Source organism: Electrophorus electricus, chromosome 2, assembly GCF_041902795.1.
Source record: "Electrophorus electricus isolate QZ-2024a chromosome 2, ASM4190279v1, whole genome shotgun sequence".
NCBI classification, from domain to species: domain Eukaryota; kingdom Metazoa; phylum Chordata; class Actinopteri; order Gymnotiformes; family Gymnotidae; genus Electrophorus; species Electrophorus electricus.
The window spans coordinates 26,977,591-27,004,234 of record NC_137498.1 but is presented as its reverse complement, the minus strand read 5'-3'; the positions used below and the strand labels follow the sequence as shown (position 1 = coordinate 27,004,234).

General features: G+C 41.9%; 2 protein-coding genes across 4 annotated transcripts in view; both read left to right on the top strand.

Annotated features, from left to right (window-relative positions):
• celf3a (cugbp, Elav-like family member 3a) overlaps positions 1–12,709 on the top strand; it is a 19,573-nt gene extending 6,864 nt beyond the window's left edge. Inside the window, exons 3-14 of one of the 3 annotated variants that reach the window (XR_014117142.1) lie at positions 3,812–3,860; positions 4,268–4,393; positions 5,757–5,836; positions 7,845–7,988; positions 8,893–9,037; positions 9,348–9,497; positions 9,736–9,795; positions 10,018–10,122; positions 10,438–10,581; positions 10,759–10,895; positions 11,278–11,372; positions 12,515–12,709. Coding sequence is in view for 2 of the 3 variants with exons in the window: in XM_035528799.2 (XP_035384692.1) it covers positions 3,812–3,860; positions 4,268–4,393; positions 5,757–5,836; positions 7,845–7,988; positions 8,893–9,037; positions 9,348–9,497; positions 9,736–9,795; positions 10,018–10,122; positions 10,438–10,581; positions 10,759–10,886 (1,131 nt within the window). In the remaining variant the exon portion in view is untranslated. Of the gene's footprint in view, positions 1–3,366; positions 3,392–3,811; positions 3,861–4,267; positions 4,394–5,756; positions 5,837–7,844; positions 7,989–8,892; positions 9,038–9,347; positions 9,498–9,735; positions 9,796–10,017; positions 10,123–10,437; positions 10,582–10,758; positions 10,896–11,277; positions 11,373–12,514 lie in introns of those variants that run through there. The other 2 variants (XM_027002266.3, XM_035528799.2) reach the window with 2 other exon arrangements.
• Positions 12,710–14,573: 1,864 nt separating this feature from the next.
• On the top strand, positions 14,574–26,644 carry cers2a (ceramide synthase 2a). Its single transcript, XM_027002347.3, has 11 exons — positions 14,574–15,051; positions 18,287–18,489; positions 18,573–18,690; positions 19,079–19,197; positions 19,768–19,825; positions 19,947–19,997; positions 20,556–20,648; positions 22,023–22,151; positions 22,682–22,788; positions 22,953–23,106; positions 24,078–26,644. The coding sequence occupies exons 2-11, from the start codon at positions 18,317–18,319 to the stop codon at positions 24,237–24,239; spliced, it is 1,164 nt and encodes a 387-aa protein (XP_026858148.2). The 5' UTR covers positions 14,574–15,051; positions 18,287–18,316; the 3' UTR covers positions 24,240–26,644.

Below are 26,644 nucleotides of genomic sequence, written 5' to 3'. Positions count from 1 at the left end.
GTATACACATATGCATATTTTTTTATAAGAGACAAAGGGCCTGTCCTCTTAGGTTGTCTCTAATCTTGGGCTTATGTTTAAAATAACTAACGCTCAGTGGATGTGTAGCCTGTCACAGGGAATATATGTGCAGACTGGCATGTTTCTGTCTTTGTTTGTGCCAGTTGAAAAGGCAGGAAAAGAGAGCACCATACACACAGAAAGAGGACTGGAGAGAAAGAGAGAGAGCCATTGGGGGTGGGGTGGCAGGTTGATTATGGTCGCAGGTCCTGTTGCCAGGAGACGGCTGGGATGAGGGATGCTGGGTTGCTATGGAACGGGAGCGATGCAATGACCGGTGCCGCATGGTGATTGGGTGGAGGAAGCAGGCTGAGAGTGAGAATGGGGCTTTTGTGTAGACAAACACATGCGTACACTTAGACACACACATGCGCACTACTCCCAAATCAGCATGAATATACAGATCGTTGCAAGTAACACCACAAAAACACAGAAACACACACACACAACTGTACATGGGTCATAAGAGCAGTTAACATATGCAGTTGAATCAGGGAATGTATCTGCAAGGCTTCAGTGTGTGTTGTTCTGCTTTGTTCTTGCTGCCCTTTAGAATGGCTGCCTGCTTGCTGTGCACTCAAAATGTCAGACTGTTGCATGGGGTGTGTGTCTCTCCACATGCCCCTTGTGTGTACCTAACTTGCCTACAGTGAAGGTATATTGTAGGTATATTGCTTTTAGCAGTGTTTATGTGCATGTGTCCTTGTGAAATCATTGTATTACATTTGTGTAATGTGGCATTTCTATTTGTTCTATGTGGACCAAGGTGGCTGTAAATGAAGCCATAAAGTGTGTGTCACTATTTGGCACGGAGCCTTTGCAAGGTGTGTGTGTGTGTGCGTGTGTGTGTGTGTGTGTGTGCGTGTGCGTGTGCGTGTGTGTGTGTGCACGCATGCGAATAAACCATTGGGCAGGGGAAAGTACTGTGATTTGATTGAATAATCTATGGATTTAATATCCTATAATCCCAGTGAAATCCCCAGATGTAGGACATAGGATAGGTTAAGTCTTTGTGTGTGTGTTTATCTGTGTGAATGTGTGTACATGTTTATTGGTAATGTCACTGAATATACATGAGTATGTGTGCATGCCTACTAACAGAGTAATAAAGCTGGAAGCTGTCATTTAATATTATGCCCTCTGTAACTCTTCTGCTTTTTGTGTGAGAACACTTGTGCAGGTGGTGGCTTGTGGATCTTTATTGAGTAAGAGTAGAGACTGTGTGTTCGTATATTCCACTTACACTTTGGAAAAATGTGGGGTTGGTGGTGTGTGTGTTCACTTGAGCCTATTCGGTTTATTTAAAATAGGCAAAGTGAATCTGTTGCTTTGGCAAAAAGAGCAGTTAGTTCTCTCCACCTCTCTCTCTCTCTTTCTCCCTCTCCCTCTCCCTCTCCTTTCTCAGCCAAAAAGTCTTACTTCTGTGTGTTGTCCTTTCATCCTCTAATCACTCACTTATTCAGTGTTTCCTCTTCCTTCTCTCACCTTGTTTCCTTCCATCTGTGATTTATCCTCCTCTCACTCACTCTCTTATCCATCTCTCTCTCTCTTTCTGCCCCTACCTCTATTCCTCCCCCTGTGGTCCAGGGCAACCTTGTTTACCTGCTCGAAAGCTCTGCTCTGTGTTGTCATGGCGACAGCAGTCTGGTTGCCGTGCCGACCTGAAGTGGCAGTGCCATAACGCGCTCTCTCTTTTGCTCTTTCTCTCTCTCATGCTCTCCTGCTCTCTCTTCTGCTCTCGTTTGCTCTCATCTTCTTTGTATACTTTTGCCATACTCCCACTCCCCTTTCTCTCTCTCTTTTCTCCCAAACCCTTTATCTATTTCTCTCACCCACATCATCTCAGGAGCTAGCCAAGTGTACAAAAGACTTACATAAAGCAGCTCTCCAGATGACCTGTGAATGAGGCAGAATGGCTGTTATTTTTTTAAAAGAGGACCTCTCATTGACGATGAGCGTGGCAGCCATTATAGTTGTATTTTCTCAGTGGATAGCCTCTTATTCATGATGACCCACAGAACAGTAAAGCCCACACACTGTTTCACCCATCGCAAAAAGGTAACTGCATATTATTCCATGAAGAAGGGTAAAAAATGGCAACTTTAGAGAGGCAAGAATTAAATGCGATAAAGGCCCAGGCCAGGATCTGTGGTGAGGAGAAATCCTTTATAGTCCATGGCTCTGCTTAAGATGAAAGGTATTATTTCTCTGTGCACATACGACCAGTCATTTAACCAGCACCCATCCGGAATTCTGCGTCAACGCCCAAATAGGTCAGGAGATAAAACGCCATTCCAAATGGCCTGAACTTCTAAGGGAAGGGGCTCAGTAAGAATTACTGTGCATGAGGGTATTGCGCTGTCATTGCCATCGCCTCAAAGCACTTTGACTGGCAGGGGAAGGATATTCAAGAACTGAGGCTGACACCCATGGAGACTTTGACATGTTGGGCATGATGAACCATTACAATGCAGAAGTATAGATGCAAACTCCTTCATTAGTAAAAATGATAAATACTCCTGGGCTTGTCTGTGCCTGTGTGTATGTGTTTGTTAGATAATGGGCTAATAATTTTGATGTTTTTTAGGGTTTTTTTTTCAATCAGTGTATGAATGTTTTTTATATATGAATTGTGTGTGTTTGTGTTTGTGTGTGTGTGTGTGAGTGAGATCAATGGATAAGCAAAGTGAATGACTCAAAAATGCCTCTACTCCTCTCCTCTCCTCTCCTCTCTATACTGATTTCATTTTTTTAGAACCCAAAAAGATGGAGAGGCCTACATGATAATATGATGTAATGTAATGTAATGTAGAATAAAACTTTCTGCGGCAGTGTTTATTTTAATTTGGACTACTTCACAGGCCAGCCAATATGCAAAGAAATAGACATTTTTAGGAAAGCAAAAAAGGCCTTTGCAGTTTAAATTCAGATGGTATTCTTGCCAACCACAGTTGTTATCAAAAATTTCCTACTCCCTTATCACCCTCTTCGCTCACCCACTCCTCTCTTACCCCTCCCTCTCTCGTCCCCCTGCTCTCTTAACCCCTTCCTCCTTTATCACCCTCCTCTTATATTCCTTCTCTTTTACCCTCCTACTCTCTTGCCATATTTTGCTCTATCCCCATTGCTGTCTTACCTCATTCCTCTTTTACCACTTTCTTCTCCTTTTCTTCTCTTGCTTTCTTCTTTCTCTATCTCTCTCTTTCCTTTTATGGTCCTTTTCATCCTCTTGTTGGTGAGTCCTGAATCCCTCACCATTTTAATCTGGCGAAGGACTCTAAAACAGATCAGATGGCTTGCATGCTTAATCCAGTCACTCTCTTAATCTCGCGTAGGTGCTTTTTCCTGCTGTCATCTGAATAAGAGAGCGAGAGTAGGGGGATGGGAGAGTGAGCGAGTGAGAGTGAGTGAGACAGTGTTTCTTTGATTCTCGGTCTCTCTTTTTGATAAGATGTGTGCAAGAGCGGCCTGCAAGGTAGGCAAAAGAGTCTTTAGGATCTCGGGGGAGAAAAGATAGGGGAGTAACAAGAAAGAAGAAGTAGAGCATAGCGGGTGTGGTGGAAGGCCAGCTAGCTGTTCTTTGGAACGGGGATATGGAGACAGATGGGTGGAGCAAAACATCATCTCGTGCGTTTTCAGTGTGTTTTCAGCCTGTGTTTGTACAGCAGCACAGACACACACATGCATACAAAAACACAGTCTCTGAGGGAGAGAGATGAGGATGATGACATTTGAATTCTGTGTGTTCCAGATGAACCGGCCCATTCAGGTGAAGCCAGCAGACAGTGAGGGTCGTGGAGGTAAAACTTTCTCAGCCTCGCACACATTGAAAACACTTCGGGTTTCTCCAAGCACTCACTTTCTTGCTCACTTAAAACTTTTTACCACTTTTTACCACTCTGGTTAAGTTTCATGCTGTTGGAGCATACATAAAAACAATTTTCAGTCTGCTGTTGAAAACACCGTTATTTTAGTTTGTCCATGTCCAACACAGGCCACATTCTGTAATTAGTTTCGTGCACACAATAACTGTGCCTTGTTAGAAAAAGGTAAATACTGCACTCTGGTGGACAAAATAGGCACTGCCGTTAACCTGCATCGTCCGAATGTGGATACGAGCATGTGCTGTCACTGTATGCCTACAACAGCAGTGTTGAGTGCTGGGATTGATAGACTCTCCCCTCGCTCTCTCTTTCGCTCCCTCCAGATAGGAAGCTGTTTGTGGGGATGCTGGGGAAGCAGCAGTCGGACGCTGACGTGCGGAAGATGTTTGAGCCGTTTGGGAGCATCGAGGAGTGCACCGTGCTCAGAGGGCCAGATGGCACCAGCAAAGGTCAACATGGCCGACACAACATGACCCATCTATTGTAGATTTCTTGCTTATTTGTTTGATTGTTTTGTTTTTCAAACAATAACCAAATGTACTTACTAAATCAGCCTGGCTTTACTACTTTGCTGCTATTCACTTAGTAGCCATCTTGACTAATGATCTGATGGCGGTGTGTGCACAGAAGTTAACTGTGCATGTCACTGGAAGGGATGATGTGGTCACTTTGGTAAATCATTAGCATACTTCTGCTCTAGGTAGTTTCCATAGGTTGTGGTAAAGGCTCACTGTTCAGATCCTGACTGCTCATGGCATCACAGGTGAATACAGCGCAGGCCAGAGCTGTGACAGGCCATGCTGTGGTTGGACCATCCTAATGCAACACCTCTTTGTTCTTGTATTGTTCCTTGTTGTGTAAGAACAAGGTGCAAGGTGCTGTGCATAGATGTTATCTGTGCCAGGACCTCTACCAGAAGATTTTCCTGAGTTGAATAATTTTGTCACATTGTGTGATGCAACTTTTAAAAGCTGCAACCATGACAAGGTGTGAAGACATGCATGAAGCAGACATTTTCTCAGTAGAGGATTTTTGAGAGGTTAACTAATTACATAATGGAATGGGAGGTGTATGGAAAATACCCAGAGTGCATCAAGGCCATTTAGAGCTGTAGAATTAAGGTCAATATGCACCTCAGTAGCATGAGCCAAGAACACTGAGATGCTGGTGATGAAAGTTCCCAACAATGAACACTTTTTCATTACCATAATGATATACACCATAAGCAGTACTGCTCCCCAACTGTACTAATGAAATAACTGACCCAAACTATGGCCGATGACTCATTTATCTAAAAAATAACCCTCAGCTGTTACCTGTTTTTTATGAGATTTATGGAAACTGATGAAGGTTGCAATGTCTGAAACGTGTAGGCATGTTTTTATAATTGAATAGACAAGTGACATTAAAGGCTTATTAATTTATTTTCCTCTTGAGCACTGCAGATTCCTTGAAACATACTTTATCCTCGTTTCTCTCTCTCTCTCTTTCTCGCTCTCTCACACACACACACACACACACACACACACACACACACACACACACACACACACACACACACAAGAGAACGAGAGTGAGATAATACTCCCAGGAGGTAGGACAATAACAGAGCCAGTAACCCATCCTTATCCAGCAGAGCAGTCCTTGCATCAGAAGGCTTGCAGGATCAGTCTATGTGAGGGTGAGCTTGTGAGGGTTCAGACATTGCTGTCACCATTCCAGCGTGATCTGTGAAATGAAGACCACAGTTAAAGGTAGCAGTCCAATGAGCCAGTGGGCGATGTGATCAGAATGTGTTTTTGTGTGTTGCAGGTTGTGCTTTTGTGAAATACCAGAGCAACGCAGAAGCTCAAGCAGCCATCAGCGCACTCCACGGCAGCCGCACTCTTCCCGTCAGTTAGCCTGTCTCTTTCTCTCTCTCTCTCTCTCTGTCTCTTGCTTTCTCACATACACACATGCTAATAGGTAAATTATGTTTTCCATTTTTTTTAGTCACCAATTTTCACCCACAAGCTAGTTAACCAACTGTGACATGTAGACACATGACAAGGCACCTTTTCAAACCGCTGAAACTGCATTCTGTGCAGAAGGCAGTCCAATGTACTGAGATAAAAGCTCTAACTGCCCTCGTCAGCAAGCACAAACACACAGATATCCACAGCTGGCTAGTGTCACAGTGAATGACAGGGAGCAGAGTAATGCCATCCCTCCCACCCAGACAGCAGTGCCAAAATGCTCTGTTGAGCTCCCAGAATCTCTGGGACTCAAACCAGCAAACTCCCAATGACAGGGCAAACACTTTTCTGATACACCACTCAGCTAGAATGTGTACATTTGTGTAATACCGGCCGTCTTGCGGAGACACCAAAAACAATGTAGAAGGACTTGTACAGTAAAACAGTGGATACTTTATCAACAAGCACAGGAAAAAAAAAAAAAGAAAATAAATGGGGAAAAAAGGGATATAACACATACACTATATTGCCAAAAGTATTCACTCATCTGCCTTTGCACGCATATGGACTTGAGTGACATCCCAGTCTTAATCCATAGGGTTTATTATGATGTCGGCCCATCATTTGTAGCTATAACAGCTTCAACTCTTCTGGGAAGGTTTTCCACAAGGTTTAGGAGTGTGTTTATCGGAATGTTTGACCATTCTTCCAGAAGCGCATTTGTGAAGTCAGACACCGATGTTGGACGAGAAGGCCTGGCTCGCAGTCTCTGCTATAATTAATCCCAAAGGTGTTCTATCGGGTTGAGGTCAGGACTCTGTGCAGGCCAGTCAAGTTCTGCGACACCAAACTTACTCATCCATGTCTTTATGGAACTTGCATTGTGCACTGGTGCAGAGTCATGTTGGAGCAGGATGGGGCCATCCCTAAACTATTCCACAAAGTCGGGAGCATGAAATTGTCCAAAATTTCTTGGTATGCTGAAGCATTAATGGTTTCTTTCACTGGAACTAAGGGGCAGAGCCCAACTCTTGAAAAACAACCCCACACTATAATCCCCCCCACTCCACCAAATTTTACACTTGGCACAATGCCGTCAGACAAGCACCATTCTCCTGGCAACCACCAGACTCGTCCATCGGATTGCCAGATGGAGAAGCGTAATTCGTCACTCCAAAGAACACATCTCCACTGCTCTAGATTCCAGTGGCGGCGTGCTTTACACCACTGCATCTGACACTTTGCATTGTGCTTGGTTATGTAAGGCTTGGATGCAGTTGCTTGGCCATGGAAACTCGTTCAATGAAGCTCACTACATGAAGTTTGCAGGTCTGTAGCGATTGACTGTGCAGAAAGTTGGCACCGTCTACGCACTATGCGCCTCAGCATCCGCCAACCCCACTCTGTCATTTTACGTGGCCTACTACTTTGTGGCTGAGTTGCTGTCGTTCCCATTTGCTTCCACTTTGTTATAATATCACTGACAGTTGACTGTGGAATATTTAGTATCGAGGAAATTTCACGACTGGACTTGTTGCACAGGTGGCATCCTATCACAGTACCATGCTGGAATTCACTGAGCTCCTGAGAGCGACCCATTCATTCACAAATGTTTGTAGAAGCATTCTGCATGCCTAGGTGCTTGGTTTTATACACTTGTGGCCATGGAAGTAATGGGAACACCTGAATTCAATTATTTGGATGGGTGAGTGAATACTTTTGGTAATATAGTGTATAAAACAAGTCTCACCACAGTTTGAGATCTATTTAAAAATCTTGTCCACATGTATACTTGCTCTCATTTCATACGTCATACATTTACACCATGATGCTGAGTACATTCAGGAAACCCACCAGTACTCAGTCTCAGTTTTCTGCTTCATGACACTGATGCTGATATACCCCCCTGCCTCTCTCTCTCTTGCTCTCTCTCCCCTTCCTGCAGGGTGCTTCTTCCAGTCTAGTGGTGAAGTTTGCAGACACAGAGAAGGAGCGAGGCATCAGGCGCATGCAGCAGGTTGCCTCTCAGCTGGGCGTCATCAGCCCCATGAGCCTCCACCTGGGGGCCTACAACGCTTACACACAGGCAGTGAGTAATAGTCTACTACCACACACACCTCCCTACACAGAGTCGTAACTAACACCTTACAACTGTACACAGAGGCCTAAAACCATACTAAAAACTTACATCTTACCCCTACAAAGAGGCAGTATTTACTAAACTTCTCACCCACTAATACTTTACAAACAAACATATAGTACAACTTTGTACTATACTCACACCTTAAAATGCCTGCCAATAGTTCAGTGATATATACTTATCTTGCCTTTTTACAGTACAACCTATTGTAATGTAACACCATCTGCCAATCTACTGTACTGAAACTTCGCCCTCTCATCTATTGTAGTGTAACATTGTCCTCCGTACTGTGGTGTAACAGCAGAGAGCACGTACACTTGGACAACACTGATCTTGTCCTGTAAATTATAAATGGCAGCTCAGGAGCAGCGAGTGCTAACTCCAGATTGTACCACCACCACCCCGCAAGGACAATATGTAGCCTGGTTGTGCACCATAACAACCATGCTGAGCTCCTGGAGTGAGGCAGAGTGACTGAGGCTTTCTTTTTTGTTTATGTTCTTTTTTATGCTTTTGGAGCCCTCCCTCTCAGAGTGAACATTTCTAATTTCAAATGAAACATGACATCCTTCAGCTGCCTAACACAGGAAATGTTTTGCGTATGCTTCCAGTTAAGCAAGAAAAAACAATGAGCAAGCAGGCGAAGGCCACAACATTTTTTAAAACATTTGTGGGCCTTCTGGTATTTTCTGGTGAAAATAGCAACCAAGGGGTCTTGATGCATTACTACACCATAAGCCTGACTCAGGGAATTAAAAACAGGCTTCTAGACACCATGGAAATGGGCCATGGCTGAGTCTCTCTGGTCTTCAAATGGGGCGTGGCTGAGTCTCTCTGCTCTTCACTTCTCCAGCTTGCCCAGCAGCAGGCCTTGGTGGCACAATCCGCCTACCTGTCTCCCGTGGCAACGGTTGCAGCTGTGCAGATGCAGCAGCTGGCCGCCCTCAACCCCAGCAGCATCATCGCCACACCCATCACGTCAATCACCCCATCCTCAGGTAACCATGCCCCTTCCACCAGCTGTAAAGTTGTGACTCCTCCCTTCACAAGGGGTCTTGATTCTGGTTGAGAAGAAAATCTTTAACAAGCCTAACTACAGCAGTAATTAAATTATGGATTTATTCACCTTTTATAGTAGTTGCAAGTTGAAATACTCTGATCAAAAGACATTTTCTCTAGTTTGATTTTAACTGATTTTCCTAGATCTAAGATGTGCCTTTGTGTGTGTGTGTTGGTGTATGTGTGTTGGTGTGTGTGTGTTGGTGTGTGTGTGTCTGTGTGTGTGTTGGTGTGTGTTTTCTGCTAAAGGTACAAGCACTCCTCCAGCCATTGCTGCCACACCTGTGCCTGCTCTGCCTCCCCCAATCGCACTCAACAGTTACCCACCTGTGCCTGCTCCACCCAGTGGACAGTCAGCCTCTGAAACTCTCTACACCAATGGAGTCCACCCATATCAAGGTGAAATGCCACCCACAGTATTCTATGCACATTTTAACGTCTAAGTAGCTTTTTCATTAAATAATCAATGATGCATTATGTGACTTTAAAATTCATTCATGTAAAATTTCTACCTTAGTCTACCATATTGCCACCGCTCTGTCATTCCTTACATGAACTCCCTTTTCTGTTCACTCATTCTACTCCTTCTCCTTCCCCTCCTCCTCCTAATTTCCTGGTCTTTCCCACTTTGCTTCAGCTCAAAGTCCTGCGCTGGACCCTCTGCAGCAGGCATACACTGGCATGCAGCATTACACTGGTGAGGCGTTCAGTCAATTCCCACAGCTCCCTGCATTCAGGCTCTCAGCAACAGATATGCGAAAACAATGCACTCTGACATTCACTTTTCCTCGGTTTTGCAGAATTTCAGCAGAATTTAATGAAATGTATTATTAATTTAGTGGAATTTGGTTGAATTTTGAAAGGCTAACCTCTTGAGCAAACAATTGTGTAATGCTTGCCATCATGACTTCGCCGACAGCCACGTATCCTGCTGCTTATGGATTGGTTGGTCAGCCATTCCCACATCAGCCCACCCTGGTCGCTCAGCAACCCCAGCAACCACAGCAGCTGCAGCAGCGAGAAGGTACCAGTGACTTCCTTTTGCCACTACATTCTGGAACCACATTTATCATTTTTGAGTTACTTGCTGTTTCATTTTGAACCAGAAGTATTTTTATCTCCTTCTTACAACATGCTCGATGGTCTTACTGCAGCGTTAGTTGCTGTATATCGTGAAATGAAAAAAAAAAAGCTAACAAAAAATGACACCACAGTATAATTACATCTACTCTGTTATTTGGAATCATAGCAAACCTTCTTGTCCTCTTCCTTCTTCTCCTTCATCTTTCCCTCTTGTTCTTATTCTTCTTTGTTTCTTCTTCTGCTTCTTCTTGCCCAGGGCCAGAGGGCTGCAATATCTTCATCTATCATCTGCCTCAGGAGTTCACTGACTCTGAGATGCTGCAGATGTTCCTCCCTTTCGGCAATGTCATCTCAGCTAAGGTGTTTGTCGACCGCGCGACCAATCAGAGCAAATGCTTTGGTGAGTCCGAGACATATTCAGAAAGGACATTAAGCGCCAGATAGGTATTCAGAAAGAATGCCTGAGGGGTAAGATATAAAAGTGCTGAAAAATTATGAGAAACTTATTCTGTCGCTGGTGCAGAGGGTCTGTGTGCTTCGCCTCATAGTTTTTGGCTGTGTTGCTTCAATTTTGCAGGCTTTGTGAGCTTCGACAACCCGGCCAGTGCTCAGACGGCCATCCAGGCCATGAACGGCTTTCAGATCGGCATGAAAAGGCTCAAAGTGCAACTGAAGAGGCCGAAAGATGCTAACCGCCCATACTGAGCTGACCAGGTGAGCCCAAGAGGAGGAGGAAGGAGAGGGCAGTTATTAGTCCAGCTCTAGTGCACAGGGTTGAATATATTTACAATGTTTAAAGTGAATTTGGCCCTCAGTTTTGGTAATGCACTGCTACCTTTATAACCTATAAAAAACTGTAGATTATTGAAAAGTTTGCAGTTATATTTTAACTTAGGTAAATGCATTGTTTTTGGCTAAATGATTGCAGATTACACATAATTTTTGAAAGAAATGCCTAATTAAAGTGAAAGAGAATTTGGACAATAATCAGTTCATTGATTTTTACTTTTCATTTATTGTTTTTGTGCTGTGTCATTGTTCATTCTCCTGAAAACAAACAAACAAACAAACAAACAAAACCTCATCCACACCAAAGGCTGCCCCGTCCAATCATAACTCGGAGACCACGTCGCTATGGCTATGGTGGCCTAGCAACCAATAAAGCTCCCCCTTCCTCTCACAGCGTTTGTTGTAAGTTAATTGGCCTGTGTTGGTTGCTGTGGCGATATTCCTGCCTGTGATGGTTGCCATTAGCAGTTTTGTTTTTGGCCCTTTGTCCTCTATCCTCCATGCTGAGAGTGCATGGCAGGTTACCGTGGTGACCATGGACTGTGTTTGGTGCGTTGTGACTTTCTCTTTTGTTTTATAAATACTGATCAATAACTGACACTACATCCTGAAGATTTATTGGATTGTAACTCTAAAATAGTTAATGCAGCAAATCAAAGCAATTAAAAGCTATTAAAGCACTCTAGCAGCTATTTTAATAATCTAGTGTTTGGGTGGCTTTTGTTTTTGATCAGTCTCCTCTGTGTTTTGTTTGGTCATGACTATTTCTTACTACTACTCCCATACGTACTCTGGTGGTGTTTTAGTTACTGTGACTGTGGGGGCTACAGTGTGGTTGTATTTGATTATGAGAAAGTTTGTGCTAGTGGGTATGCTGTTTTGTGCAATAAGTACGATAATGAATGAGCTTTGTGTGTGTTTTGTGTGTATGTGTGTGTGCGTGCGCGTGTGTGCGTGCGTGTGCGAGTGTGTGTCTGCGCATGTATGAGGAAGAGAGACAGAGAGAATGATGGAGCGATTCATCCACTATCTCTCAAACCTCTCACATGAGATTTGAGGTGACAGTTTGTGATTGTTATGGTGACATAAGTGACGCATTGTGCTGACCAAAGAACAGCATTCCTCTGTAGGAATTCTGGGTTTTGTAGTGGTAAAAAGGAACCCACAACTGTGCTTTCCTCATAAGGTTCATATAGGCACTCAGTTTATGATACAAAGTTCACACAACACATTACTGAGTTAAGCAGATTTCATAAGTTGTAACATCTGGCCCAGAATTCCTATGGTGCATGTTGGAAATTTGTTTGCCTGCCAGAAATATTTCCCACTAGAATCAGTCACTAACACTGAACACACATTTGACCATACACCCATTCACTGGCATACTCTTTAAACTGCATGAAGTATTGAAAGTGTAAGATCACTGCTAAAATGCCCTGCCTCACACCACATCTGTCTCCCTGTCCAGGTGAAGAGTCATTTCAAATGACCTGAATATTTTCTTTCTCTCGTTTTCTCTCCCCCCCACCCCCCCTCTCTCTCAGGTGTAAAGAGGACAGAAGAAGCATGTATGAAGAGAGAGTCAAAAACAACAACAAAAAATAAGCTGCCAATTATGGGACCAACAGCTCATTTCAAATACCTGAAACAAAGAACACTGAAACAAATATATACATTTAACAGATTAATCAACCTACTGCACAATGCTTCAAAAAAAAAAAAAAGTTCATTTACAACTTCATCAGTATACAGTATATGTATGACCAATATTTGCAGCTAGTCACTGGCTAAAACACTGTCAATGCAATGTCACAGAGTTGCACACTTGTTTGATGCACACTGTTTGAAAGTGTGTGTGTGGGTATGTGTGTTGGGGAGGAGGTGTGCAAGGCTTCTTCTAGCCTTGGACCAACACAGCAACACTCTGCACATAAAGTGGGACCAACACAAATATCTCATGACCACAAGACATGGGGTGGGGATTAGTTGGGGTTATTTAGTTTGTGCTTACAGCGGACTACTAAGCACCAGTTATGTGTATATAGAAATTTATTTGGTCCATGAGAAGGAGTATCATTGAAGGACATTTTTTTTTTTGCCTTTAAAAAAAATCTTAAGTTATTTAAACTCATTCATGCAAACCATCAAGGGTATGTTAGCAAGGGTAAATGCATCCTTGGGAGGTTGCCTTGAGCCACCAATCTGAGAGCAGGCATGCACCATGTAGCCATGGAACCTGGAAGAGAAGACCACTTGAGATGTCTAGGTGAGCAGAGAGCAGAGACATATTGAGGACACGGGTGGGTTGGGGTAGGGGAGGGTCGAAAATGACCCGTCGTTGTCCATTACAGTCAGACTGTAGTTAGATTTTACATTTTCAAATATGTTTAGAATAAATTGGGGGTGGGGGGTCATGGGAAAGTAGAATGAAAAGCATTTAAACAAATGTATTTCATTGTATATATCATGGTTTGAAAATGGAAGTTAAGATTGATGATGATGATGATGATAATGATGATGATTTAATATTAGAGGATTTGGGGACTTTTTTGTTGTTGATTAATTTATTGATTTATTGTTTTAATTATTTATCAAGATAGAGGTTCATTGGCTCATGTCTATGAATCAAAGTATTTTTAGAATTTTTATTTCTAGAAGTATAATTAATGAACAATCATTATTCTCTATTTATTTTCTTCAGCCATTGTTTCACAACCTGTCAAATTACAAGAAAAAAAAATAAAATTTTAATCATTTTGACCAATTAAAGTTATAGCCTAATATATGATATGTATATGATTCATCCTCAGAAGTTTTGTGGCTTAACAGATTTAAAATCGTATTTTTTTTTTCTTGTCTTTAGCAAAACAACAAATGTTTTACACTGCACAGGACTAACTAGGCAATGTGCAAGCAAATATTTCAAATCTGGTTCTCTGATTTTCTTGATTGTACTGGGGCATGAAGGAAAAATGGCCCTCTAGTATAAGGGATCTTGATTTCAGGATCCCCATGTCAGTGTTGTTTTCATGTCAATCGTTGCCTTAAAGTACATTCAATTTTTCTATTAGTCCAAGTCTTAGGTACTGTAGTTCATCCTTATTTTCTTAATACGACTGGACAACTTATATTTATTCTTAAGAACTGATAGTGGCAATACGAGACAGGTTTTTTGTTGTTGTTAGAAAAGGTCATATAAGTGTTCATTATTTTTTGTTCCCTTAAAATTATTATGCTTAAGGATGTTTTCCTTAACCAAGTATGACGGGCACTCCGTTTTCTTTCTACTGCACAAACCTACCTGATGGTCTAATGGTAAATATGGTCATAGATTTACGTTGACATGCGTGGCATTCCCCTTTAAAGTTTAAATAATCATGCTATTACAGTCATTTTCCATAACCTCAATCAGGGCTGAGTCCTGTTGTTTACTGGTACGAAGCTTATTCCTACAACCTGAACATGGTAGACGGGTTACCACATGTGCTCCCTTGGGCTTGAACACGTCCTGCCCACAGCGCGCATGCCTCAAAACGTCATTTTCCGTCCGCTCCGCCCCGGTTCAGACTACCGCCTGCTTTTTTTTCTTTTTTACCTATCCTCTCTCATATCTGGCTGGTTGGAGTCGGGAAGCCTGGTGTTCCGACTGACTTCAGCGCGGCAAACATCGGTTATAAATGCGTATAAAAATAGAAACTACAAACCTAAAGCATTTGTTAATGTTATAAAAACAACAAAGACACCGCAACCCCGTTGGTGGGGTTTGGTTTCAGAAGGGAGGCTATAATAACACCGTTGAATGAAACCAAACGAACAGACTAGACGAGGAGGAGCTGCAGTTCCGCCGAGAAACATTCCGTCCTTTATTTATTTATTTTTCCCCCTTTCTGGAGCTTGAAAAATGCGGATGCCGGATGCGCGAACAAAGTTGTTCAAGTCGCCTAAAAATACCCTGGAGTTCAGTTTAATGACGATTTCGGATTAGTGTGACGTTTGCAGCACTTTTCTACACAAGTATCCACCCCATTTGTTCACGAGTTCACACTTTGCGCCGTGTAACTGCGTGAAACCTTTTCCGGAAGTAAGTACCGTTATATGGCGCTCGTACGCAAAGCAGTTGTGTAAAGGCAGAGTTTGTATTACGACATGTACGGGTTGCATGTCCTTCACGCGTTATGTTAACCCGTTTAAACAACTTGAAAACTAATTGCTTTAACATGCCACTTATTGTAATCCTAGTTGTATCAGCCTTGAGCTCGGGCCTGTTTAAAGGAACAGTGGCACGTTGATTTAAAAGTGCAGACAAGTTATAAGCGTAGGGTGAATTATACATTCGCGTTTTCTTAGTATTCATCGCTTGGTTGTACTGATATGTCTGTTAACTTTAGCCTGATTATTAACATTGCCCAAAAAAGCTGGTTGGGAGACCAGGAGCAGAACTGTTGCAGCTTTGATTGTGGTCATTGTTATATTGGTATGGAGAAACATATGGATCGTAGCTAACAGTCTTCTCGTTATTCTAGTATTTTAGTGCAGTTGAATTGTGAGTTTTAATTCACTGATAAATAAGTACCCTTTGTGAAATTTGACCTCCAGTTTACTCATCCACTGTAAACAGATAAAAATAGAGTTCTCAATGGTTCATTCATTATGGAGTGTAGGCTACAGGCTTAGCATCAGTGCAAGTCAGAGTGGTTGTGTTCATCTTTTGTTAATGATTAATCAAATCATAAATTATTGATTTTGGATACGTGACTATTTGCAAACTTGTATCATCCAGTATCCTAAACATCCATACTATGTCCATCTCTGAGAGTCTGGCCATGGGAGAGAAGGGTACTATGGCAAAATCTTTATATGTAGTAGAAGGGTTTGTTCAGAAAGCAGCTGAAACTGCAAAACCAGTTCTGGTTTTCAGATGTCTAAATCAGCTCAGAGGTTGTCAGAACACTCGCTAAAACATTTCACTGAAATGGTTTGTTACAGAATAGATTAGGGCATCAAGTTAGTTAGGACACTATTTGGAGTTTTCAGAATATGTTTATGATCCCATTAACTGTCAGTAACTATCTAATAGGTTATATCTGGTGATATGATATCTGCTTTTGAGGATATCACCATACACTACAATAATCAACGCAAACATATATAACAATCCCATGGAGAATGTGTTGAATTGTCACTTTGTTTTCCTTCCATGTATTCTGCCTAAAGGAATTTTAAAGCAGTTGTGTCATGGATTATAAGTGTTGTAACATGTCACTTTGTTTTCCTTTCATGTATTCTGCCTAAAGGGATTTCGATGCAGTTGTGTCACTGCTGTAACAGTGCTAGTCATGGCTAATGTGTACATGCCAAAACATATAAAAAGAGATTCTCCTGTAGGTAACATGTGGTACTGCATCACTTGGTTCGGTCTTTCTTCAGGACAGGAACAGCTGGCTGGGCAAGATCTGGCATGAGGCTTGCTACACATAGCCCTCTCCTACGAGATTCACCTGATCCTGAAGGGCTTGCAGATATTTGCATATAACATTCTATTTCCAGAAAATCAAGGTCTTGAATTTCACATTGGTCTCTCACAACATTGGTACAATCCAAGACGTCACCAATTTTGGTCAAAATTAGTCCAGATCAGCCTTTCAGTAAGGTTTCACATTTAAGGATTCACCATCTGGTTGTATTTTACATCTTAACAAAATAACAACCTGTGGGAATACAGTCACACGATAGCATAGGATTTTATCTGTATTGTGTGCTGATAGTGTTTGGTCCATGTGTGCATGTCCCCCCTTTTTAAAGTCTTTTGCCTCTGGAGGTCTTGGAGAACAAGGGGATCATTACCATGGCTGCAGTACATATGGTGCCCTTGTACACAAGCAATGTTATTCTGCTCTCACCTGTATGAGACCTTCGTGGCTCAGAGGATTAATGCTGATTCATTAACCAAGACCATGTTTCTGAGTATTTGAGAAATTGGGACATGCATTATACCACACTTTGCATCTTGTGATGAATGATTAAGAAATCAAAGTGGAAAGAATTGATTCAAAGTACTAAAATGAGTGAGATGATTGTGATTGTTGGCTGGATTGTTAGCTGCATATTGGATTGTGTCATGTGCTCCAGATGTTTCACTCAATCTCATGCACTGCAATCCATGCCTTCTCTTCTCCCAAACGTCACCATCAACATTGGCATTTCTTCCTTACATACGAAAGGCATAGGATATGATTTGGAGATTAGCTTGTGACCTGATGACTTAATAACAGTGGGCTAGATGAGACACAACATGATTGTGCAAACATGATGACTTTTGTTGATTGGAGCCTGGCCTAACTGGTCTTGCACAAACAAGGGCCTACATCAGCACCATGGTGTCAGTGGGCCACTCCAGATATTAATGGAAATAAACAGTGTTGTAGGTGGTATGCAATTGACTTGTTTATTTCCACAGGAGAAAATTTTCAGGAAAGGTCAAAGGTGTGTTTTGCTGAAAAACGTTAGTTCCACTTGAGTTACAGTCCTATGTGATGGTACATAAATAAAAATATGAATGTGTCTGCATCTAGAATATGTACTTAGTGTGAAACATTAGTTAGACTAATCTCAGAGCAGTTTGGAATTACATTTATAAAGTCAATGACAATCATAAACTCTTGTATGTGCTTTGCTTTGATGGAACTGCCTGGAATTAAATTGACCAATCTGCAGGTTTTCCACCACTGTTTGTCCCTCATGACTTTCTTCAGGTTTTGTGTAGGTTTCAGTCCTATACTTTTCCCCAGTCATTAAAATGTATCTGGCTGCTGTTCCTCAATTCTGAAAATCTTGCTGGCCCATTTCCAAAGTTGACTTCTGTTCTGTATCTGCCCTGCCACAGAATGACAACAGGAATCTCTCTCTCTCAGTTTTTCTTTCTTTCTTCTGTCTAGCTCCAAGCAGTACTGGTGACTACAGGTGACAGTGCTGACATTCAGAGCTAGCCAACCAATTACAGTGCCCATGATGTCATGGGGACTTTTCAGAATGGCTCTATTGAAAGATCTGGCATTAAGTAGAACTGGTGGCTATTGATGGGAGGAGTTTGTTGATCGGCTATCTGCTGCTCCTCATTTCTTTTTTGTGAAAGTTTAACTTTTTTCTGGCTTTAATTGATGGTTGTGTTATGGTTTCAAATGGCTGGGAAGAGCCCATATTAACAAGCAAGAAGAGCTTCTCAAGTTAAGCCTTGTTATGGCAGTATATAAAGCCTGGTTATGGCCAAGACTTTATTGCCATGTTTTCAAATGGCTGCTCTGTCCTGTGTTGAACAGCTTTCTGTTCCTGTCCACCTCTGGAGTGGTATGCTGGCCCATCTGAGTGCGTGGTTCTGGGATGAGAGGCTGTGGTTCCCATCGGGCCTTGGCTGGGCTGACCTGCAGGATCGGGATGGCCACAGCTATGCTAAAGGCTCCGACCTTTGGGTCACCTTGCCTATCGCGCTCGCCTTCCTCATCATACGGCAGATCTTCGAGAGGTCTGTGTATATATGTGTATTGCTTAATATTGGTGGGTGGGTGGTTTAAACCTCATGGTGATTTGGCGACCTGCTGCTTTTAGGTCTGTGGCGCTTTGGCTGGCCTCGGTGCTGGGTGTGAGGGAGAGGGTGCGGGTTCAGGCGACATCCGACCCAACACTGGAGGCGTACTTCTGCAACACAAGTAAACACCCAGCACAGGTATGTAAATACCCAGCACAGGTACGGTGCAGCTGTGCTCTGCCCCGCCCTGTTCCTCTGCCACATCCACACACTTTCATGTCCTGCTTTCAGACTCCATCGTAACACTGCAATGGCATTCTGCATTATAACAAAAACCTCCTGCATGTTACCTAAACCTCAGGTGCAATGTCATCTTCAGACTGGGCCCACACTGTATTTAAGCATCTCACGTCTTGCTCATGTTTAATGGAAAACTTGTGGGTTCTGCTTTGTTGGTGGGATTACAGTCTGGCAAAAGCCCAGTACCAGATTTGGAACAAACTCTCACTCACTCATGCACTCGTGACTCTCTCTCACTGTCTCTTTCTCCCTCACTCCGTCTCCCACTTCTGTGAGCTCATCGCAGAGCACCTTAGAGAGTTTAAGCAAACAGACTGGTTGTACAGAGCTGCAGATTCAGAGATGGTTCCGGAGACGGCGGAACCAGGAGCGCCCCAACCAAATCAAGAAGTTCAAAGAGGCGAGGTACACATGCATACACACTGCTTCACATGCGCGCACGCGCACACACACATACACACACACACACACCACACACGGTAGCATGATGACACCTAGGAATGAGACTGCCTTGTGTCCTAAATTACCCTCTACTTCTGTTTCCCAAGTGCATGTCACACCTTAGCTCAACTCAAAGTAGGTAGAAATAGAAACTTTATCCCACTGCACCGACAATACTCCATGTATATGTGCAGACTTTAGAAGCCCTTACAGAAGTTGCTCAAATGATCTAATATAGTCCATCCATATAATCATATGCTAGCACATTTAGTTTTAGAGGAGGCATAAGATATTAATTCTTATAAAATTATTTTTAATTTATCCCTGAATTTGCATTTTACTTTTTCTGGAATATGTACTGAGTGTGAAACATTAGCTGGACTATTCTAAACAGATAGAATCTATTTTCACCAGCCAGAATAGCAGCCTTGTGGGCTGTTCCATTGCTAGTATAAAAACCTTGCAGGTTGTTCCTGTGCAGTTTGCTAAATGATGGCTCTGACCATGCTGAGCTGCCTGTTTCTTCTCTTGCAGTTGGAGGTTTATCTTCTACCTCCTCGCTTTCCTTGCTGGCCTGGTTGCTCTTGTGGATGTGAGTACACCCAAGCTTGACCAGCCAGCAGAGATTGTGTATGTCATTGTGCTCGTCTGTGTAGGCATCAAACAGTCAGCCTAATTTGTGCGTGCGTGCGTGCTTGTGTGCATGTGCATAGAAACCATGGCTCTACAAGATGGAAGAGATGTGGAAGGGCTTTCCAACCCTGGTACGTTTACACCACTGTGTCCACTTATTACTTCTTGTGTTTTCATAGAGTCCCGTAATCCCAGTCGTGGAGAAGCTGCGCTACCCTGCTCTACCACACACATACATGGTTCATGAAGGACAGTCAGGACAGGAAATGCTCTAAAAGATGTCATATTGCACTACGCTAGAGCTCACGGTGGCAAATATCAGAGTTCAAACAGACTTGATTGGTTGGTTCTCTGGGGGTACATGTACTGGTACAATTAGAACCTCTTATACTTTTAATGAGATTTTTGAAAAAGCAACAGACAAACAAAAACAAGGATGTTTAGTCTTATAGGTCTTAAAGACCTAGTAAAGAAATCTTGTCATTAACAGCTTAAATGTTGCTATAAAGACATTCTTTGCACTGTAGTGGAAGAGGAGCTGAACTGACTAGAACTGATTTCGGGGCGTAAACTTTGCAGTGTTTTTAAAAAACAAAAAATTGTTTAATTGCTGAGGTGATAAGGTCTTTGTTAAATATATTTAATAAAAAATAAATTTTAAAACCACTTTTTCTCTCTGTGTCTCTCAGACTCTGCTGCCCTCTCAGTACTGGTACTATATGATCGAGTTGGGTTTCTACATCTCTCTTCTCTTCAGTGTTGCATCAGATGTGAAGCGAAAAGTGAGTTGCTTGTAGTTTGGTTTTGTTTTGTTTCTTTTATATATATAAAATGTATAATATATATTATGTATGTTCTGACATTGTATATTAGGCAAAATTAAATTATTGTACAAACTTATTACCTTAAACATGTGTAACTAAATGGTGTGAAAGGGTCATCACAATACTTTCACAAAGATGGCTGATTCTCATGCAGCTTTACGAATGACACCAGAGAAATATCTGGGCAGGAACTTTTTATAAGATGCTGTTGAGATCAAGGCTATAGTCTAAATATCAGTCTACGACACTTGTATAATGACCTCTCCACCACTGTTATAGTATAGGCTCCTTCAATCCAATGCACCTAACTGTCCTACATTTTGTCAGTGGATTTTGAAGTAATCTGTGTTGGACCGTAGGGGGCAAAGAAAGAAACATGGAAAAAGAATTTGGTAGAGATATTGAATACAAAGGACTGGAACTGCTTGTTAAGTAGACAAATGGAAAAATGCTTTTGTCTCCTCTCCTTTTACATTACTGATGGAATGGAGTTTACAAATGGAGATTAAGCAGAACATGAAACATGGCAACAGTTCCCATGGGTATGGGACAGACGTTGCCATGTTGAACACATTGTTTTGATACTTGGCACAAAACTGGGTCATGTCATTGGTATGCCATACATTTGATGTAATAAATGAAAACTAATACAAATGAGTATATAAATGCTTATTTCAAATTAGCTTTTGGCCACACTTATCAAACAGAAAATATCAGAAAACGTCCATCTGTCCAAAAATACAGTGAAAAGCTATTTCCCTCATTAATAATCATGGTCAACTGACTGATATTCTGAGCATTTATCTATCATTCCAGACTTTTTTTTTTCCTTAGACTTGATAGCATAATCCATCTTGAACCTCTCTGGCAAATCATTGTCCTTTGATATCCAGGCCTGTTATAATTCAGCCATCTACCCCTGCTTTTTGTGTGGGGCCTACTCTGAACTTTGTAACCTCTCATCTGCTATTTCAGATGTGAGCCAGAGCAAATAGGATAACAGTCATCCATTCTGCAAAAGACAAAAGATGATAAAGCAGAAATGCTTTTTAAAAAACCTTATAAACCAGATTGGATTTCTTGGGGTTTCGTGTTACTGGTGGATTAGGGCTTTACCACCTAATAGACTTTAGATTAGATCAATGCCATACTCGCTCATACTCACTGACACAAACCCACACAAACACATTTTTATGTTATTGGTGTATTAAGCACTTAATGCTTTAAATGAGACCAACAATGTACTCATTCACACATGCTCGCATTTGCTTTCATTCTCTGTCTTAACACAAACACACACTTACACTCCCTCTCTCTCTGTCTCCCCCCCAGGACTTTAAGGAGCAGATTGTCCACCATGTGGCCACCATCCTGTTGATCAGTTTCTCATGGTGTGTGAACTACATTCGAGCTGGAACCCTGATTATGCTGGTGCACGATGCCTCAGACTACCTGCTTGAGGTACAGCTCACCACTGACTTGGCGCTGAGAAAACACTTACACATCCTCTCCACATTTCTCAAGGACATCAGGACTACATTGGTGCCTCCAAAACCATGAGAGTTTAATGTCCTGAAATTAAACAGTTCAGTTCAGTGCAGTTTATGTAAACTATGCTACCATTACCAAATCTGTCTCGATTAAGGTGTGAATTACAAGAATATTCACATCATGTACATTCACATAAGAATTGTAAAGACAAAATGAAGTATTATAAAAATAAAGCAATTTTGCATGGTAAGGTCATTGCAGACTGTGAAATATACATTTTGTCTGTGTGTGTGTGTGTGTGTGTGTGTGTGTGTGTGTGTGTGTGTGTGTGTGTGTGTGTGTGTTATACATTATATTAATCGGAGGGTTGATGGAAAGCTGCTATTACTTGTTCATGAAATAATATGACTGTCCAATGCTGACACCTGGTGGGAGCTGAAAGCAACAACACTAGCAATCACCTCAAGTTCACTCCTCCTATCTCCTCTTCCCTGTTGTAGTCAGCCAAAATGTTTAACTACGCTGGATGGAGAAAGACATGTAACTATATCTTCATTGTCTTTGCTGCCGTCTTCTTCATCACAAGACTTGTGATTTTTCCTTTCTGGTTAGTGGTCTGGTTCATTTGAATTTGAATTATTTCTCTCTTTCAGATTCAGAATTAAAAAGTATAATTTATAATTCTCACTACATCAATTCATTCTACTTGGAATCTAATTTTTTTTTTTTGTCCCTCTATCTATACCTATCCCTCAATCTTTGTCCCATCAGGATAATGCACTGTACTTGGGTGTATCCAGTGACCATCTACCCTCCCTTCTTCGGTTATTATTTCTTCAACGGCCTTCTGCTGGTGCTCCAGTGTCTGCATATCTTCTGGTTTGCCCTTATACTGCGCATGGCCATCAAATTCCTCCCTGGAAATGTGAGTCTCTTCCTTCCTCTCTGTGTCTCTCTTTTACACACACACACACACACACACACACACACACACACACACACACACAGAGTCCATTGACTCTATCTGCATGACCTCCCTTTTAAACCCTGCCATTTTACCTCATTAAACCCACTATGGCCTACAAGTTAACTTTTGCTTCAGCCAGTTCTGCTGATGAACTGAAAGTCAACTCGTGTTCAACATGGGCAAACAAATGTCTCAAGCATTTGCTGAAGACTTACTTTGCCTCAGTATTTCGTACTCTGCCGATTTAAAGTGTTGTGGCATTCTGCCACCACTACTTGACCGTTGCTGAACATTTGTGGTCAATTTTCTGGCATTGGGGTTCCTCCCCCATCACTATGCTAGCTGCCTGTACCCAACTCCTCACAGTCTTGCACCTCTAATATCATCTGTTGCTGTTGGGATAGGTGTTGGCTGTCCCAGCGGACTACAGAACTACAGCTCTCACCAAATATATTTGTTTACGATGTGTGTATGAGAGTGAGAGTGTCAGCATGGAGGTTTGTAATATGTCTGTATTACAGTATCTGTAAGTGTTCTGGATGCTGGTGTTCTGGTACTACTGTGTTTAGCAGTGTTTAGCTCCATCACACTGACTCTATTATTTTGATTCCACTGAAAGCTTTGATTAACTGATTATGGTGCATTAAGGTGGGGTTGGAATTTTTTTGGGGGGGTGGGGTGTGTGTAACTCCTGGTGTTAAACTAAAAAAGTAAACCTGCACAAAGCTGCTGTTCTTTTGTGCTTGTTTAACAAATCACCTTTGTAAAATAAGATGATTGTGTTTGTGTATATTTTCTCATGGCAACAATTTCAGTTTGTTCATGGACCAGTAGTTATTCAGCAATCCCCAAACAAAGAAAAGTCTCTCTGCAATAACTAGACTGCTTCTCCACCTTTTAAACCTGCACTGACTGATTTTGTCTTTCAGCATATTGTGGAGGATGAGAGGAGTGACAGGGAGGAGACAGACAACTCGGAGGAGGAGGAGGAGGCGGCAGGGCATCGGAAGGAGGGGCAGGCCAAGATGGAAAATGGCCCTTTGCAGAACGGCCACTCCCCCACCAACAATCATCACCGCAAGACAGAGTGATGGGGTCGGGGAGCAGGGGATAAACACACGTGTATACACACACACACACACACACACACACACAGCATGGGCCAGACCTATAGACTGAGACAGGGGTAGGAGATATGCTTGATGTAAAATGTCCCCCCCCACACACACATTTCAAGTGTTAGAAGCTGAACTACCACTCGCTCAAGCACTAATCCATAATGGTCCCTCCAAATACACTTGAAATAAATCACCATGAATTGTCTCTTCAGTATATGCACTACATTCTAAGGAAGAAATGAGACTTGAGGAACTTGAGGCAGTGAATCCTATATGGACTCGCTTTGCCACCCACGCACAGTCCAGCGTATGACCTGCCAACCAAGTGCCTTGTAAACACTTGCCTGTTCCTGCTTTTTTCTGTCTCGTCACAGCAGATTGCCGTGCAACCATCACCCCTGCTGCTCATGTGATCGATTGTCAGCCAGTGGGTCAGCTGCGGGAGATCACACGCACAATATCAGGTGGCTTATGAGGAATTTTACCAAAGGTCCTGCAGCCAAGCCATCTTTCCTTCATTCCAAGCCAGGCTTGTTTTAGCCTAGCCTTCCGACACATTCCCAGGCTCAAATGGAGAAGGTCTGCACGTGCGTGCTCGCCTACGCAGAGAATACCCCACTCACACTGTCCATGAGCCATCCTCACTGAGACGTTCCTGTTTGTGTTGCGCTGTTGTATTTCGTGTATATATTGCCTAGATCTGCTGCACACTGCCTTTGTCCTAAAGGTTACCTTCTATGAACAGGTCCTTGAAGATTGCAGCTAAGTTGGATAATTAATTACCAGTTTATACAGATACATCAGTGTGGGGGGGTGGGGGGGATAAAAGTCCCAGGACGGGAAGCAGAGGGATCATAGATGGTTTGACTCGGTCTAACCAAGCCACGCCAAGGGAGTGGCTAGTGACTACATCGCCAAATGTGTAACTGCACTGCCTTTTCGTGTTTCAAGTCTCAGCATATCTTTACTCTGCACAGCAAACAGAACTAAAATGTTTCTCATTCCTGGGTGTGGCTTAGGTGCTTAGATCAATGTATGTCAGTGTTGTTTAATTCGATTGAAGATTTGCTCTAAAACAAGCAAACAAAAAAGTTGCATATCAAAATAGACAATTATCCTAACCATACAAGATTACAACAAAGCTTTAGTTTTACTGATTTCATTTGAATGTTGAAGAAAAGCTAGACAAACAAAGAAAACATTGAGATTATTCATTTTATTATTATTTTATTGTACTTTGTGTTTTACTCTTAATTTTTGTTTTAGTTCAGATTTTTTTATGAGGTTCAAATTCATTCAGGTTGTTGCAATTCAGAATTGATTTATAAAAATGCTGTAATTCAAATATAATTTCTTCGTTAGTATGAATTGCTTGTTTCTCTTGTAATTGGACTACTTCTACCCATTCTGTATTTGTCAAATGGGCCAACCCGAAGAAGGATGATTCAAATCAAATCAAACTTTTGTTCTAAAAAGAGACATACTAAGCCAATGATTTTGTATCTTCAATATATGTTTAATAATAACAGTATTTACATTCCCATTTGCCATCAGATGCACTTTATAAAGCTCCATATATATATATATATATATATATATATATATATATATATATATATATATATATATATATATATATATATATATATATATAAAAACACATCAAAGTTGTAAAGGTTATGCTTCACATCACATTTAGTTTGTAACATAATGCATCTGTAAGACAGCAGGACTGCTGTGTGGTTTACGGGTATTTATCAAACCGGAAATTTGCCACATGCAGAAATGTTTTCTGTTGATTGTTCAAGCATCATCAGCTCTCACAATATTTATGATGTTTGACCACTTCACTGAAATCTGTGTAACATCCAAAGTGTTCGAAGCAAAGATGAGAACACTACCTAAGACCAGATGTGTCACTTTTAATAGGTTTTCATGTCCTGCTTCTTCTTGTTTTTGTCTCACCACAGTTAATGGAAGACCCGTTGATTTGCATATTTTTATTTTGATGCTAGGTGGGCCGTGTCGTCATTCGGGTTAGTGATTTTGTTTGTTTTTTTTGTTTTTTTAAGTGCCTTATTTGTCATGTTTGACTCTCCAAGTTGGCTCATTCACACCACATTCTCCTTTTTAGAGCATGTCTTCTCAACCCTGGTTATTTCCAACCATTTTGTTTGTCCTCTCTCCTTATCTAAATTCATTACTCCATACGGGCTAGATGCCAAGACCAGCCCAATCAAATTGCTTTCAGCGACTATAGTCTACAGTGGGTCCCACATACAAACAAACATAATGAGTGTCTCCACTGCCATTGTTTTTATGTTGTACTTTATCATCTTTATGCAGTGTAAAGTAAGATAAAATACTCTTGTGGATTA

Coding starts and splice junctions, on each gene's coding strand:
- cers2a (XM_027002347.3), top strand. CDS start 18,317: ATGCTGGCCCATCTGAGTGCGTGGTTCTGGGATGAGAGGCTGTGGTTC. Junction 18,490..18,572: donor ATACGGCAGATCTTCGAGAG/GTCTGTGTATAT, acceptor TGCTGCTTTTAG/GTCTGTGGCGCTTTGGCTGG. Junction 19,826..19,946: donor GCCTGGTTGCTCTTGTGGAT/GTGAGTACACCC, acceptor GCATGTGCATAG/AAACCATGGCTCTACAAGAT.